Consider the following 17,896-nt stretch of genomic DNA (forward strand, 5'->3'; position numbering starts at 1 on the left):
GGAACTTTGTTCCATAAAAAATTTAGGGGTGTTGGACTAAAATGACAAAATATCAGAATTTCCTGTGGGATAGCAGAAGTAGATTGTTGTTCTGTAGCTGAACTAGCTCTTAAAGGATGTGACAGACATTTTGCAAGTGCATTATGCGACAGGTTGAGAGACAATGGTGGGAATTGGGTTTCTTGGGTTCTCATCATGGTTCTGGGAGCAGCATGTGGTCTACAGGTTGGAGCAGTGGTTACAGAAGGCATATGGATTTGGCACATTCACTCTAAAAGGCAGTGTGACTGAGGCTTGCTTCTGTTATATTAGATACCTGACTTCTTGTCTCTACCCTGCCTGATGTGACCTTGTGCAACCTCTGTTATCTTATTTGGAGAATGGGTGAAGGTTACTTGCCTGACTCCTAAGGTAGGGGTATGAAGCCTTGGTTAATGAGGATTGTGAATTATATAGAAATATTAACACTCAGTTTCTGAGGAGACCAGAACTTGTGGCTTCCAGGTCAGTGCAATATCCTTTTGGTCTAAGGGTAGCTAACAAGGAGTCTTTCCTAATACATGGGCAGGCATGACATGGCCGCCAAATGCTTAGCTGTCATACAAGTTGATAGTACTTAGCAGGTGGTTAAATGCTTCTTGAGCAATGGTTACATCTTAAGGCTGAAAAGAATACTTTGAACATTCTGTGTAAACTACGGCTTTCTTCAGTTTCTTAGGAGAACTTAATAGTTAATTATTTAAATAACAGCATCTGCATCACAGCCTGAGTTCAGTCACTAGCAAGGTTGAGTTTAGTTTGTCCTAAAAATTAGTACCACTCTTCAAGTTGTCATAGTAGCTGTTTTTAATTAAAATGTTACTCAAAATACATTGTGCAGGAGTATTTCAGTGCATTTCCAGGTTCCTGTGCTGAAACACCACATCTTTCTACTCTGAGACACAGCTGTTATCATATTATCAAACATAATTATAAGTAGTAGTTCTTAAATGAATACATAGCATTATTAAACTGGAACTGAGCTAAAGTAAATATTTTGGATAAGTTGTTTAGATCTTTTGTTTACCTTCAGTCCACTCCACTGGATAAGAGTTGCAGTGAGTATAAATTGGAAAGCTGTCGTTCATTCCCAAATCTGTCAATGACTCACAATGATCTTGGGCAAGTCACTTAAACTTTCTGTGGCACAGTTTTCCCATCTGTAAAAAATGGATAATATGCCCTCTTGTTTTATAAAGTGCTTTAAGATATATGGAAATATTATCATATTCATTTTCTAGGGTAAGTATTAGACCAATATAGATAGGAACTACATTTCATCAATGGCTAATCTTTCTTTGGAAATTTTCCAAAGGCTCAGAATAAAGTGCTCTCCTATTTCTATATGACGTGTGAGGACTTTAGTCAGAGCTTATGTATTCCAGATAGAGGAGATACTAGCAAAACAGGTTTCCTATTATTAATTGGGGTGTCATTCTCAGAAATCGAATATATAAGGCTCAGCCTGTCCTTTAATTTTATTAATGGGGTTTTGGTACTAATTCCAACCATAGCCAGTGTTCAGCACTAGGAAATTTAGTGACGGTGAACATTGTGTTGGCAAAGAGGAAGCCTGATTGGTGTGAAAGTTATTAGATTATCCAGCATGATTGTCTGGGAGGAGGAGAGAGTAACTTATGTGTTCCAGATGAGTGACAGACTTTCACAAATCCAATTTACAAACAGGAAATGCAATTTAATTTTGTTTCCTACCTCAAACATTTTGTCCAACTCCCTGATAATCTACTCTGAAACAGTGCATACTCTGGCAAGTGCAGCGTGAGAAATAAAACAATTTGGGTATTTTGTCAGAAATGTAAATAGCTATCACTTGTTCAGTTGTATATCTTGCCAATGTAAATGCATTTGGTATATTCAGAATTAAAGGGAGGAAAGAGGAATGAGAAAATGAATAGGGAAAAGAGTATTTATTACTTTTCCTTACTAGCTTTTATTTTCTGCCTGCTAGGAACTACCTTTCATAGCAGAAGGATAGATTGCATAACTCCAAAACAGTTAGCTTAAAAAAACCGTAAAATTTAGGAGTGTACTCTTATCAAAATAAACCACACTAGATTGCGTAGACTCTTGTATCATGGCTAAGAGATCGGATTGTTGACACTGCACCTGAAACATTCTAATAGCCTACTTATGCACACCGTGTCTTGGCTTACTGCTGTAGTGACACTCCATAAGTCCTTAGCCGCAGCAAAATAGAGTAATAATAAAAATGTATAATTTAAAATTAATACAAATTGTGAACACAGGGTAGGGTAGATGGTTATGGATTATTGTGACATCACTTGCAAAAATGTCTTTAAATCATCCTGTACAATAGAATTTTGTATTTGTTTCCATGAACATGTCTGCTAAAAAAAAAATTTGCTTTTGCCTTGTGTTTTATAAGGCTGAGTATCTTCAGTGCAGTTACCAGTTGTGGTCTTGAAGTCATGGTGGATATATTAAAACACAGCAAACTTGTTTCAAGATTGTGCATTTAGGATTTATTTTAAAACAGAGCTGTCTTACATTCTATGTGCAGGAAAACTTGCTGTCCTTCAGAAAACGGATAATTTGTCTTATATCTGCTCTTGCTATGACACTGGAGCTCTGATCATGGAAACAAATTCTACTCTGCATCATTTTAAGTTTTACCATTTAAAATGATCTGTTGGTAAATGTGGACAAAATGCCTCTCTTTAAGGCGTTCTTTATAGCCTATGAAAGAGAAGAAGCTAGCCAAGTCCTTTTTAAAACAAATCTACAATGAGCAGCTCTCTTACATCATTTTGCTTTATTGGTTCCGTTTAAATTTTGTCTAGAAATGTTGAACCAAGGCTTACACTATGCAATAGCGTTGAACTTTTGATGGCTAAAGTTATTTTAGAAACGTTGGTGCTATGCAGGAGTGTTGAGAGGCTGTCAATTACTTTAAACATCTGTCCTGCAGAGCCAAGATTTTTCTGTCCCAGTAAAGTGAGATTCAGAGGCGCCTGGAAGCTCGGACACCTTATAAGGAGATGAAGTGTGTAGTCCTCTGCAAAATCATGTCAGTGTCTCCCAGTTCACACTGAAAACACTTTGTCAAAGTATTTTTGGGTCTCACAATTTTGTGGAAACTTAGTGCAAATCTATAGGATAAAACCAATAAAGTGAGAATAGACTAAGCAGGGAGCTTGTATGTTAATTCGGGATGACTCTTCTGTTTTGTTTGCTAAGCTGAGGACTGTCAGGCAGTTGCTTGTCTCTCCGCAGCACAGTGCCTTGTCAGTACAGGGACTGTGGCAGCTGATGCTAAAGAAGTGAGGGGGAGGAGAAGGAATTTGAATAAAATGAAGCAAAGGAGAAATCGAGGGACACATCCAGTTGCCTCATTTGTATCTGCAGAGGATCCCTTTGGAAGATGAACTGGGGTGCAACGAGAGGCTGGCAGTATGGGATGGTCATGCACCCCCTGTGCAGTGGTGTCCAGGGGCAGAGTAAGGGTGGGAATGATCCTTACCTTGCAGTTAAAGGGGCACTGCTGAGGCCATTGCTGCTATTGGGGTAAAGTGGTGACTGCAGAGTGACTCGGAGGCTGATCCATGATTTGGGAAAAGGATTATCCCCTTGCCTATCTGCTCAGCATTCTGCCCACCAACTTGGGCTGTGCGCTGGGCAGAGGATTCCCCTAAAGAGGGCTGGGAGGAAGTGCTGTATAGTCATTAAATGTGAGGCTCCTAGGTAGGAATAGACTGCCTATAACAAACTCATTGGCTAACCCTGGCTTAGTCACTTTACAACCACATTGTCATAAATTCCCCCTGATTTTGGGTGCCCAACTTGAGATACCTTAGGCATGATATTCCAGGGTTCCGTTAGCTTTTGTGATTTCCAAACACTTATTTTGTGGAATTGGTTTGCTGCAGTGTCATCTCAGCATAGGCTCTCTTGGCCTCCTAACAAATGACTTTCTCGAAAGCTTGAAACAACAAGCCTACAACTTTATCGTCCTCTTAAAGCTTTGCCTTGTGTGCTTTATACAGCATGAGAATATGTGCTTACAAACTTAGTAAAGATTTTTGGTTTCCAAATGAACTTTGAGTGAGTTGTGTAGTTAAAACAGCAACCAGGGTAGGTGTTTTCCTGCCTCGAAGCAGAAAACAGATTAATTTTTAAGCCCTCTTAAAAAGAGCCAACAATTTTTGGGTCAGGTTGAGCCTGATGGAATTTGAGTAGCTTGGTTATAAACTCTCTTACAAAGACTGTACACAATATCAGTTTGAATCTTTTGAAGTTTGCACCGTGGGACTGGTTGACCTAGACCTGGCACGTACTTTATTTATCCCTACACTCGCTGTTCAAGTGTTGCCAGTTGGCACTGGCTCTCTTCTGAGGCTGATGCTCATCCTGTGTTGCTGCTCTTTAGAACTTATTTATTGGTTTATTCTTTTGATTTAAAAATATGTTCTCTAAAGAAGTGGGTATGAAATATGGAGATGGTTTGGAGCTGGGGAGGAGGTGTCAGGTTCTTTTGTCCGATCCAAAATGTATGTGGTTTCTGTTGTTCATTCCTGGATACTTTTGAGTCTTCAGTCCCAGTGCACTGGGGCACATAATCTGCAGTCAGGGATATAGAATATAATTGCGTATTGTATGTTCGTTTAACATTTAAGCAAACATACAAGAAGCAATTATATTCTATATCTTAACTAGGGATGGAAAATTTCCCTGGGATGCTCAGAAACCTAAAAGTTAGAATCAAAGAGCACTGTGATTTTTTTTTTTAATTTTAGAATGTTTTGTAAAATTGCTGACTTTGTTGTTGTCCTCTTTCCTGCTCCTGTCTTGACTCCCCCTCCACACACCCCCGGTATGCTTTTCCTGACTCACAGGGAATTTCTCCCTTTCCTCTTTAATTGGAGTGTGTCTGATTTATTCTACAGGGCTTAAATTTAAAAGGAAACTCAGCAGTAGGGGAAGGACCGATGGGGTTGAAAGCAGTTGTCTGACTCCTCCGTGCAGGCTCACTGGGCACCATTTTTTAGCTTTCTTAAAAGTGTTTTGATATGGGACAGCAGCAGTGCCGCCTCGTTACTGCGGTAGATGTCCGCCTGTGACCGGCAGAACGGCTTGCCTCCTACTAAGGGATCTGCCCCCAACCAGGCAAGCAGCTGCTCAGATGGCCAAGATTGTTGCTGTTGCCCTGGGCAACCCTCGTGTGAGTAGTAACGTGGATGCTGCTCAGTAAAATGTGGAGAGAACTAAAAACTGCGGCGGAGCAGTAAAGCTGGCACATCTAGCAACCCTTGGAAAACGGAAACGCCGCCTCCTCCCCCCACCCCCCCACCCTGAGGGTGGGCTTCCGTCCCTTGGAGGCGATAAAGATGAGGTAAAACACGTAGCAAGTTTCGGCCTGGATTTTCTGAAAAATCTCTGCCAATATAAAGCCAGTTCGTCTCCAGCCATGAGAATTCTTATTACTGTGTGGAATTCCTCTCACTGCAGATGCAGGGAGACTGTATCCATATGGCAATGGCCTTATCTCCCTCAGAGTCTCAGTTAAAAATAGGCCAAGTGACCATTTATTTCACGAAGTGGATATTATTATCTACATCCCTCTAAGGTTGCTGAGGAAAGTACAATGTCTGAGTTTGAAAAATGAACTAACTTTTGGACCTGATAAATGCATGTGTTTTCCAGTGATCTGTTAGCTCTGAGTTTGGTCAGTAAGAAACAGCTCTGCCTTTTAAAGAGCTAAGGAGCTTTATTTCTAGGGCAGTGGACTGGAGTGATCTTAATCTGCTTTACTGTCCATGAGAGAGAGATTGACCACAGGTTATCATACAGTACTAAAGGGGTGCTCCTAATGAGAGTAACTGTTTAGGCTTGTGGCTTTTTTATGGTTTATGAAGAAGGCTTGAGGGATTTTTAAGGGCTTCTGTGACTGACCCTTGGGTGCATGGGGGCCAATGGGTTCCATATGCCAACTGGCCAGTCATGTAGGATGATGCTTCTCCTCTTCCCTCCCTTCCCCTGACCCAAGTTATCCATAACCCAAGACTCAGAGGGAGCTGGACTCCTGCAATGGGAGGTGGGATGGGAGATGAGTATCCCTAAAGGAGCCACAGCCCTCTTCCCCTGCCAATCCAGCCAAAGTCCGTTTGCCTCTAAGGCTGCAGGAGTGCATTTTTCCCCAACAGATTTTTCTTTAAAACTTTTTTCATTATACTTATACTCTGACTGAAGAACTAGTGGATTGACACCAGCCCAAAAGCCAAGAGGGAGACAGTTGAAAGGGAAAGATTTTAAGTCATTCCTTTAAACTCTTGCACCTGTCTATCTTCAGGGTCTAAACATTTGTGAATGATTAAACACCCTTGCATTTTCAATTAAGGTGCGAGAGTTTAAATATCCCTGAGACCTCTTAGAGATTCTCCAGGAAAACCAGGAAGATAGAATTTGTCATTCCCAATATTTCTGATCTTAAAAGCAGGCAAGAAACATTTTCAGGATGCCTTTTTACATCCCAGAAAAGACAAAGGCACAAAGTCATTTTTAAATCTTTTTTTGAGTCGAATTTAGTGTAAAATAGCTTGGAAGAAGAGGCAGAATTGTGAACGAGCAGAAAAATTGGCACATTCTTTTTTGAGGTGGCATTGTCTAGATTGTTTTTGTTTCCATAGCAATGGAAAAGGAGGCCATCCACGTAAGGAGGAACTTACCCTTTTTTCAGTAAAGTGCAGATTACAGGCCTGATGTCTTAAAGTGTTGAGCATCCTCAATTGTAAATGATATCCACAGGCATTGTGCGGTACTCGGCATATGTGAAAATCCAGCCCTGCGTTTGTTAGTTCAGTCTTTCCAGTTAACTGTACTTTCAAGATCAAAAATGGTTCAAAACTAAATCTAATGAAATCATTTAGATATATATGAATGCACCAAACCATTGACATGGCTCAACTGTGGGGTTTTAGTGATGCCTCAGAAGGTGAAAATGGAAATCAAAGGCTCCTATGTTGCATACCACAGACATTTCTTGGATACAGGGCTACTCGTCCTTCAGCTCAGCTCAGAGACACAATTTAATGATGACAGGAACTAAATTTGAGGCTAGTGCCCCTGTGGAGTTCTTGTTCCTCCACATTACTCATTTCTTATATAAATAGTTTTTATAATGATCATGCTTGATGTGATCATAAAAGAAATCTAGTACTGTCAAAACCATAGTAAATGACTTACAGTAAAAAAAAAAAGTTTTATTCAATACTAATAATGCTTATTTTGGATTACAGGACAGAAAATTGACAAAAGTAGAGAGACAGAGATTTAAGGAGGAAGCAGAAATGTTGAAAGGTCTTCAGCATCCAAACATTGTTAGATTTTACGACTTCTGGGAGTCCTGTGTAAAAGGGAAAAAATGTATAGTGCTGGTTACTGAATTGATGACCTCAGGAACGCTAAAAACGTAAGTACTGTGCTCCTGGTGGCACATCTCAGAATAGCTGCTGAAATTCTTAGAAAAATATTAGTTATAGCCTCTCTGGGGAAAAAAAAGCATCTCAGGACCAAAAAACTGATCTGTTCTGTCCCTTCAGTCATGTGTCCCGATGTTTGAACTCTGTTGATCTGAAAGCAGAATTTCAGCACCTTTTGCTGTTTCCCCTGAGCTACTGTTTCAGTTATGTAACTATCAGCAGTTCTCTCCTTTGTTTTCTGTTCTGCACATGAAGCTCTGGGTGAATTTGTTAGGTTGTTGTTGATCGTGGTTTTGTTTGCTTGTTTTGGTTTGGTTTTTGGGGGCGGGGGTTGGTGTTTGTGGTTTGCATTACAAAACTGCAATAAAATAGCGCTTTAGCTGGAGGGGTTCATTTTTTGACTCAAAAGCTGCTCCAGGTTATCTCCTAAACAGCACTAATTAATAGCTTGTGGTTCAGTTGGTTATAAAGCAGTTGGCACAAACTTCAGAACAGATTTTCATCCCTGATGGGAGTAATACACATCACTGCACAACTCCAACCTGCCACTCTGCAAGTGCAAGAAGCAGATTTTGAGTTCCTCCAAAACATACCCTCCATATCTACAGTAAAGATGTGTGTCTTAGGCTAATGGTAGAAATGCAGGTCTGCAGTACACAGATCAAAAGACTTCCATAGTGTGCTAATCTGAATACATAAAACATTTTATGTTCTAGCATAGGTCTTTGCATAAAATGAATTGCTTTACTATTAAACTTCCATATGTCTGAATATTGGTGGTATTTGTACCAGGGAAGTATGATACAATAATTAACTTCCTCCAAAAAAATGAAATGTCTCTGTGCTTTCTTCAGAGAGCACAATTTACTTTCACCATGATGCTGTCTCTGAGCTGCTTGTGGTTGGGGTGTGTGGGGGGGGGTGGGGGTGTATTCAAAACAAGGTCCTAATTTTGTCCATTGTAAAACCTTTAGAGTTTTAAATAACGCTTTTTTTCTTTATGCCTATGGCTCTCTCTGTGTTTTTGCGGCAGGTATCTGAAAAGATTTAAAGTGATGAAACCAAAAGTTCTTCGTAGCTGGTGCCGACAAATCCTGAAAGGTCTACTGTTCTTGCACACGAGAACTCCACCAATCATTCACAGAGACCTAAAATGTGACAATATTTTTATTACGGGACCAACTGGATCTGTGAAAATAGGAGACTTAGGTCTGGCAACCCTCAAAAGAGCTTCATTTGCCAAAAGTGTAATAGGTAATCATTCTGTTCTGTATTGTAGCCCTTCTTGTCCTGCTTTGGTGGTGAGCTGTTCTTATTCGTGGTGTTTGTTTCATTTTAGTATTTATATCCTTGTCGTTTGGCTGCAGAAATGAAGGTGGCTGTGTGTGGCTAAATCCTCTATACTGCTTAGGAAAATTTCAATCTATGGTCCTATCTAGAAAATGGTACCATGGCATGGTAAATTCTCTTCTAAATCAAAACAGTAGAGGCCCCCCTATTTCTTCTAAAATGATTTTTAATGTCTTCTCACCATATCCTCCGTATAGGTAATGTTTGTATGTCCTTTTCATTTCTAATTCTAAAAGAATGAGTCACTAGTTCAGCATTTATTTTTGCCTTCAGAGATGTACTCATTTGCTGCGGGCCTACATTAGCAGCACCCTTGCACTGCAGCTGTCTTTCACTTTAGAGTGGGTAAGTGTCTTCAAAAAAAAACCCCACGTACCCCAAGTACTCTGTATCCCAGGACTGCTATTTTACTGAAACCTGATAACACTTTAAAGTCAAACTGATTTTTTTCACCAGAACATTCAAAGGCCCTTCTCCTCAGGAAAGCCCCAATTCAAGGAAGCACTCTTAGTTGAGACAGCAGTTTTATCTCCATTTTCAGTGGAATTTCAGCATGTGCTTAAGTGCTTTCCTGAATCGGGACCTAAGGGCAGTATTTCCCTGCCAAATGTTAACTTTTTAACCCCAGTCACTTTGGCACCGATGAAGTTGATGCAACACTTCTTTGAGTGGGGAAAGTGTGTGATGCCCCTTTTCCTCCATTCTCAATCAGCTCAACCCTTTTCACTCAAACTTCCTGAGCAAATTTACCCTTTGGAAACTTAAGACCATGAAAATTTCAGCTTTGTAGATGAAAGTTATAGAACCTTGTGGTTGAAAATGAAGTAGCAAAGGTGAGGGAATTTATCATGGCAATGCTCATGTTCCAGCTACAGTATTTAAATACTCTAAAATTCTATTTCTATTCATAAAGAAGCTTTTAGGCTTCTGGAGGAGTGGATAATATCTTATCATAGCAAACTAATCCTGGTAACACCTATTCCCTAGTCAGCAAAACAGTATGTTCTTTTGAAAAGTAATTGCTAAAGTAATTCTTTTGCATCGGAAAGCTTAATAAAAGGATACCTTCATTTTTACTGGTATATTTCAGTAACACCAGCATATAGCTGTTAGACTGATATCATTGAGATTAAAGTGGCTGATTAAATTCTGTGGCCAGATCCTCAGCTCATGTAAATCTGTTTAGCTCCATTGATTTTAATGAACCCATGCTGATTTACACCAGCTGAGATTCTGGCCTTGGATTTTGGTATTTGAAGGTTCTGTCCACTCTAGGAGGCAAGTTTTCCATTCAAAAATTTTCCATCCTCACGATCCCCACTAGTACCAGTAGTGTAATTGAGGCTTCTGTGGCTGTTGGAATTTTTACCACTGAGCCATCAAACCTGCTCAGAGCAGATCTAGACAAGACGTTAGCAAAAATACTGGAGGCTGTTGGCAATTTGTCTCCTCTAGTGGTGGTAGTAGTGGAGGGAAACTGTTGGGAAAAATCCTAGAGTAGGCAAGACTTAATGGAAGTTGAGAAAACCCCTTTATAAACTTGGCTACCTTTTGTAATTCTCTTCAGAAGAGTGCTTACGAAAAAGAGCAATGGATTGAGTAGCATTGGGCAGATCAGTGATTCTGTGAATGAATACTGAGCCCATAGTTGTTCCAGTTTTTAAGGACTATTAAGCATACAGAAAACCTTTTTGAATCTAATTTGTTACAAATGAATTCATACACAGACCAAATGAGATTCTTGCCCCTTGGACTATATTTTTGGAATGCTATTATAGTATCTCCTGCTTTTTAGATTGCTCCCTCCTCAGGGTGGCGACCGTCATTTTAAATGCTGCATAATTCACCAGTTTCTCTTTGTTCTAGGCTGACTGGGATTCAGTGGCAATGTAGCAGGTCTGTAGAGCGTAGTCCACATCTGACACAGCCGTGAACCATTTCGTAGTTGCAATGTAAGGTTCTGTCACAGGTGGCAAATAAAGGGCCAGTATCGGAATGCAGCACTTTTCTGTCAAGTCACCCTAAGCCAAGGTTTTAAAACTCCATATCAAGATTCAGGGTAATTACAGCTGAGTCTTGCTGACAGGTGGGGTCCAACTAGGATATAAAGGGAGTGTCTTTGAGACAGTGGCAACAAGAACAGAGGAGGGCCTGAGAGAGGCCCCAGGAGTATCAAAGCTGAGAGAAGATTAAGCTGAGGCTTATTTTGTCTTAGGCCAGGTCTGTACCAGAAAAGGTTTGCTGGTATAGATATACTGGCAAACCCTCCTAGTGCAGATGCAGCTTATTCCAGCAGAAAAGTGCTTTTACTGATACAGTTGATACCTGTTCCCCAGCAAAAGCACTTTTATGGTGGTATGACTGTGTCTATCCTAGGCTTTCTACAAGTATAGAAATATGAAAAAAAAATCATACTCCTAACCAACATTGCTATACTGTCAAAAGTTTCTAATGTAGACCTGGCCTGAAAGGCCAATAAAGCCAAATCCCAGGAAGGAAGTGAGTTTGGTTTCTAACCCAGAGTCCATGTCTTGTTGAAAACTAGGGAATGACACGGGCCATTAGGAGTCCTTCCGAAACCAAAATTATTACTTTTCTTATGCTCACAGGTTAATGTACCTAGAGAAAACAAACGTCCCTTTTTGCACCTTCTCATTGATATCCTAGTTGGTGGAAAATGCTCTTTCTTCCTTTTAAGATCTGTGATCCTATCTAGATAATCCATTTTCATCTTAAGCACTGCCTTATTCACTCCTCTTGCATCTTTCCTGACATTCATTTGATAAGAAAATAATATTTTATGTACAGACTCCCACCACCCAAGCATAAACTGTCCCATGACTAGATGCAGTTCCTTGAATAAATTGTTTGATGCAAGCACCAGTGCTGAAGGTATCATTTGAGCTCTGTAGACCTCACTGTTCAAAGTAATTGTTTTTCAGAGGCTCTTTGACAAGAGTTAAACAACTATTGTGACTGAATTTCCAAGTCTCGGTGCTCAGCGTGGGAGTTACTCAGTTACCAGTGATGTCATTACTACCTCTGTTTGTTCTTGATTTGCTGTATAGAAAAGGGAACTTTTGAAGGGATTCTAGGTAGCGATTTGTATTGAGCTGCTAGTTCCAGTTATAGACTCATAGAACTGGAAGGGACCTCGAAAGGTCATCTAGTCCAGTCCTCTGCACTCATGGCAGGACTAAGTGTTATCTAGACCATCCCTGACAAGTGTTTGTCCAGCCTGTCTTAAAAATCCCTAATGATGATGATTCCACAACCTCCCTAGGCAATTTATTCCAGTGCTTAACCACTCTGTCAGGAAGTTTTTCCTAATCTCCAACCTAAATCGCCCTTCCTGCAATTTAAGCCCATTGCTTCTTTTCCTATCCTCAGAGGTTAAGAACAACAATTTTTCTCCCTCTCCTTGTAACAACATTTTATGTACTTGAAAATTGTCATCATGTCCCCCCTCAATCTTCTCTTTACCAGACTAAACAAACCCAATTTTTTCAACCTTTCCTCATAGGTCATGTTTTCTATACCTTTAATCATTTATGTTGCTCTTCTCTGGACTTTGTCCAATTTGTCCACATTTCCTGAAATGTGGCGCCCAGAACTGGGCACGATACTCCAGTTGAGGCCTAATCAGCGCGGAGTGGAGCGAAAGAATTACTTCTCGTGTCTTGCTTACAGTACTCCTGCTAATATATCCCAGAATGATGTTTGCTTTTTTTGCAACAGCGTTACACTGTTGACTCATATTTAGCTTGTGATCCACTATGACCCCCACATCCCTTTCCACAGTACTCCTTCCTAGGCAGTCATTTCCTATTATGTATGTGTGCAACTGATTGTTCCTTCCTAAGTGGGGTACTTTGCATTTGTCCTTATTGAATTTCATCCTGTTTACTTCAGACCATTTCTTCAGTTTGTCCAGATCAATTTGAATTTTTAATCCTATCCTCCAAAGCACTTGCAACCCCTCCCAGCTTGGTATCATCCGCAAACTTTATGCTTTATGTACTCTATGTGCTATTATCTAAATCATTGATGAAGATATTGACCAGAACAGTTATGATGGAGTAACAGTGGGGCTTTATTTCAGGCTTATCGCAGTGGGTCCAATTTCTGCCGCCCTAACCCCCACTGAGAAGGACCTTACTCTGAGTAGTTCTGTTGGTTTCTACTCATTGCAGTGATGGTACAATCAGTCTTAATGCTAGTGTTCTTCATGCATGACTTCATATAAGAACTTGGACTACCACACATCTCACCAAAAGTGCAACTTGCTAAGTAATTACTACTTGTATTGCTGGAAACAATCTGTAAACTGTCTAAATCAGATGTGAAGTTTCTTGTCTTTCTCTTTCCCTTCTCCTTCTCTCTCTCTCTCCCTCCCCGCCCCCCATCCCCATAAAAAATCGTTATGAAACTTTCAGTTTATTTCCACGCCCTATACTGTGTTCACTTCAGGATTTGCTCTTCACTTCTGGAATTTTTACACATATCTGCATTTCTCACAGCATTACTGATGAGGGTAGGGGCAGTTGTGTGGGGTTCTGTTTTTGTTTTGGGGGGGTGGGGAGGGAGTTTATTTTAGTTGTTTTAAAATAATCTTGCATTTACCCAGACACAGCTGAAATGGGTACATTTTTATAGATCAGGAAAAAAACTGCAGTAAAACATATTTACTATTTGTGTCTATCTTAAATTCTTCCCTTTTGTGTCTAGGTACTCCAGAATTTATGGCCCCAGAAATGTATGAAGAACACTATGATGAATCAGTTGACGTATATGCTTTTGGAATGTGCATGTTGGAAATGGCTACCTCAGAATACCCCTACTCAGAATGCCAGAATGCTGCTCAGATTTACCGGAAAGTAACCTGTGTAAGTGAGCTTTAATAGGTGTACTTACATTTTTATTCAGTTTGTTTGTTTGTTTTTTTAGCATGGGTCTTTATAATCTGAAACCAGTTGAAGTACTTTCTTAACCTCTTAAACAATATGCTGTTTTGGACTCTGAATTGGGATGTATGTTGTGGTGGGATACTAGTAGGGTAGAAATTACATGTCTCCTTTCTCCTCTTCCGGGAGGTAGAAGATGCTTGCAGGTTCATTTGGAATGTCTAAAATTCCACAGTTGCATTACTGCCATCTGGCATTTGGTTTTACTATAGCTGCATAAGGCGAATTTTAATAATCTCTCTGTGCTCCTTGGTGATTTTATTATTTATCTACAGCAGTCAAAGTAGATGGGAGTGGGTAACGCTGTTCTTTTTGTAAATGGGGCTGCCCAGTTCAGCTGGGCTTCCCACAATTCAGAATTGTTTCACGCATGTTATAGTGGAAGAAAAAGGAAAATTCCTACATTGCAGCCTCTAGATACTCTTAATGTTCCTACATTGTGGCAAAGGATATAATCTGATTCAGACCTCTGGCAATAGAGCCTCCTGTCTTATAGCTTCCTCTGTCACAGCTCATCTGTGTAACAAGTTATCTGAAGGTCACTTGAGAGGAAGGAGTCCATGATTAATAGTGTTATAACTGCATTTGGGAGCTCTGTAGGGTCTATGAGTCTCCAAGTACACAACTGGGGAATGGCTCCAATGTATCTACAGGAGGGAGGCTAGGTTGGAGGAGAAGGTGGTCTGAAAGGGAGCCAGGAGTGATCGCTTATACCACCGTATATGATCCTGTGCTGGTGATCAAATCCCAAGTGTCCTGGTCTACGTGAGTTGATCTGGAAACTACCTAGGAAAGCTCTGTGGCTTTAATGGAGACCTAAAGATCAGTGGAAAATCACAACCTGCATGGACACTGAAGTTGCCACTCTACCAGTTTTTTTTATGCGGGGATGTTACCATTAGGTGAAACCACTAACACAATACTTTCTTCAGATTGTTGTTTGCACTGTTGGTTGTAGCTGTGGTTGTCCCAGGATATTAGAGAGACAGGGTGGGTGAGGTGATATCTTTTATTGAACCAACTTCTGTTGGAGGAAGAGAGAAGCTTTCGAGGACACAGAGTTCTTCTGGAGAACTCTGTGTAGACTCCAAAGCTTGTCTCTTTCACCAACAGAAATTGGTCCAATAAATTGATACTACCTCACCCACTGTGACTTTCTTCACAGTGGAACACTTCAAACGCACTGGCACATGAAACACCCCAGGCCTTTCTAGCCAGTTTACTCCCCCTGGGAAATGATGAGGTGGGTTCTGTTGTCTCCCTGAGACATGTAGTTCACCTGGGTATAAGGAAGTGTTAGACAGACAAAACTGCACAGGATCACGTTTATTATCTCTCTGTCTCTCTCTCACACGCACACACACGTACACACACACACGCACACACACGTTCTGCAACTGCTAGATAGTTACCAGTCCTGAATGTACCGTGACTTGACAAAACTGCACAGGATCACGTTTATTCTCTCTCTCTCTGGCCAGGAAAGCCGGGCACAAGGAAGAGCTGGGTCTCTGTTGGGCATGCACCGATGCCCTTCCATGTTGGCAGCAGAACGTTACCCTCCAAAGTCTTCCATCTCACCTATCCTTTTTGTAGGCTTTAGTTTGAATCCAGAGTCTATAGGTCTTGCTGTGTCATGCTGCCTCTGGGTTCGGTGTGATTGATCACCCGTCAACTGCAGGCATGACTTTCAGCCTAGGACCTGGCTTTGATGTTTCTTCAATTGTACTTTTGTTCTTTTCTTTTGAGGGTGGACTCTTCTTGCTTTGTCAGGGCTGTTGTCTGCATCTTCAGCCGTTGGTGTTTACGCTTTATTTCATCAGGACAGGCTGGGGCTGGAGGTTGATTCCATCATCCATACATACCTCATTCTCACATCTAAACTACACTAATCAGATTACAGCAGGGTTTTGCAAAAATGAAGTGAGCATTTTAAAATGGAGTTTGGGACAAGTTAAAATGGAGTTTGGGTTACAACATGGACAAGTGTAAGGAATGGCAGACAGTGAACAGAAGTTACAATGTTGAAGCAGTGCAAGTTTCAATGATTTTAAGCAGCAATTGGATTGAAAGTGAAACTCAATTAGCCATTTATTGGAGTAGCTGGTTTTATGAATGAATGTAGTTTCATTCATAATACTTTACTTATGAAGTTATATTAATAAAGTGAACAATTAAAAACCATTTCATTGATCAGTTCTACAGAAGGTGGGAGTGGCTGTGCACACCTCTTCTCAAGGACCTAGAATGGAGCCGGGAGGAAAAAGCAGCTACACCTAGAGAAGGCTCAAGCTGAGCTATGGATAATGTTGCTTTTATTTCTAAACCCAAACCCAAGCAAGGTGGTGAGTGTCTAACGTTACATGGTATACAGACTGAGCAGATTGCTTTTGGAAGGCGTGAGCAAGGTCCCAAAAGCACAGCTAGTCTCTCTCTCCATTTTCCTCTGATCAGAGAAGAATCCTGCCAGTCAGAGCTGCCCCAGTATGACGTAGGTTTCAGTACAATCCCATGAATGTGATGGTCACAGCCAGTGAAGCTGGAGACTGAAACGGCATATCCGGAGATGCCTTCTAATAACCGTATTGCTCCACTTTCCTCAATCCCTGCCAGAGCAGACGAGGCCTTCATCTGGTACCCAGCTACGCACCCTTGCCTGATAAAGCTGTAGTGCTTGTGTGGGCCTTTATAATTTCATCTCCTATAGCCCAGAACATAGAGCACCAGTCCCTAACTATTCCCTTGCCATTGCTGTCAGACTGGCAGGCAGAGAACCAGGCACTCCTGCTAGACGGCCTTGTTTTTATAGACCTATTTCTGCTCAGCTGGGCTTGATGATAAGAACAGGAACAGTATGGATGAGCCAGAGTTCCCTGGTTGAAAAGTTGGCGTTGGTGTCACCGAAAGCAAAGTGACGTTGGAGCTGTCTGTGGAATCTGTGGCAATATGCTGACAGTATGAGACCACCACTGAATAGTGAAGTAGTTCTTACTCACTCCTATGTAAATAGTAACCCAGTTACTATTGCAAGTTGCCATTTGTAACTAAGCAAAGTGGGATCTCAGCTACTTGGACTCCCGGCCCAAAGTAGCTTAGAAACACCTTTTTCCTTGCAAAGGGCTGCATCCCATTCTCTGCTCTGCAGGAGGAGTATAATGGAACCGCTTTGCGGTGCAAGCAGCAGGACAAAATCTCTAGCTAATGTTCTAATGGCAGAATCAGGACCAGCACATTGGAGCACCAAACAGTATGGGGTATGTGCAGCCACACAATCATCTAGCCTTTCAGCTACTGTCTGGTCGTCTTAACACGGTCCTTAGCTGGCGGTGCATATTATCCCTTTCCAAAGAAGCAAAGTGAATCTGGTAGCTCACTGAAGCTGCTTGCCCCAAGTCCTAATGCTGGGAGTCCCTTGTACCTCAAACACAGCTAGCTTGGGAAGAACTTCCGGAAGGATTAGCAAGGACTAGGTGCAGCCGGCATGATGTGATGGCCTATATGTACGTCTCTGCACTGCTGGAAGCGATAGTAGCCACTGAGGGAGTGTGGATGTATCCGAATTCTTTAGCTGATAAAATGGACACCAGTATCACCATGAGGAAGGGATTAGCTAACTGCTTGGGGAGGGAAAGAAATGCCTTTCCAAACCCTGAAGGCTGTGTGCAAACTGTCAGTCCCAGAGAGAGGAGCAAGGAGCTGGTCCTCCTAACATAAGGATATTAGAGAGAGAAGTATGAGCCTTAGGAAGGGCTCTTGTTCCCACCCAGGCGAATCTTGGTTTCAGCCTGGATTTCCCCAGGAGAATAGCTGCTTCTGCAGCCCAGGGCGCTACCACAAAGAGCAACACATTGGCTGATCTTTGTGAGTAACCAGACAGGAGTGCATTTTGTTCTCTAGACAGGATGTTACTCCAGTAAGACTGGGGTTTGCTCTGGGAGGGAGGCAGGCAGCGGAACCCTGAGATTCCCCCCTTTCCCCTCCCCCACATGAGGTCTTTTACAGATGGGTTTGACAACCTGAGCAGAAAAAGTTAATTATTTAAAGATTCACCTCATCAAAAAAATCCATAACAACAAACTTTGTTGA

At 41.3% G+C, this 17,896-nt stretch overlaps 1 protein-coding gene across 22 annotated transcripts in view; it reads left to right on the forward strand.

Annotated features, from left to right (window-relative positions):
- The window catches only part of WNK2 (WNK lysine deficient protein kinase 2), a 172,678-nt gene that overhangs the window by 52,648 nt on the left and 102,134 nt on the right, over positions 1-17,896 (forward strand). For all 22 annotated transcript variants that reach the window (XR_012159824.2, XM_073351600.2, XM_073351601.2 and 19 more), the window contains 3 exons: positions 7,314-7,486; positions 8,530-8,750; positions 13,575-13,732. Coding sequence is in view for 21 of the 22 variants with exons in the window: in XM_073351600.2 (XP_073207701.1) it covers positions 7,314-7,486; positions 8,530-8,750; positions 13,575-13,732 (552 nt within the window). In the remaining variant the exon portion in view is untranslated. The remainder of the gene's footprint in view (positions 1-7,313; positions 7,487-8,529; positions 8,751-13,574; positions 13,733-17,896) is intronic.

Source organism: Lepidochelys kempii, chromosome 7, assembly GCF_965140285.1.
Source record: "Lepidochelys kempii isolate rLepKem1 chromosome 7, rLepKem1.hap1, whole genome shotgun sequence".
Classification (NCBI taxonomy): Eukaryota; Metazoa; Chordata; order Testudines; family Cheloniidae; genus Lepidochelys; species Lepidochelys kempii.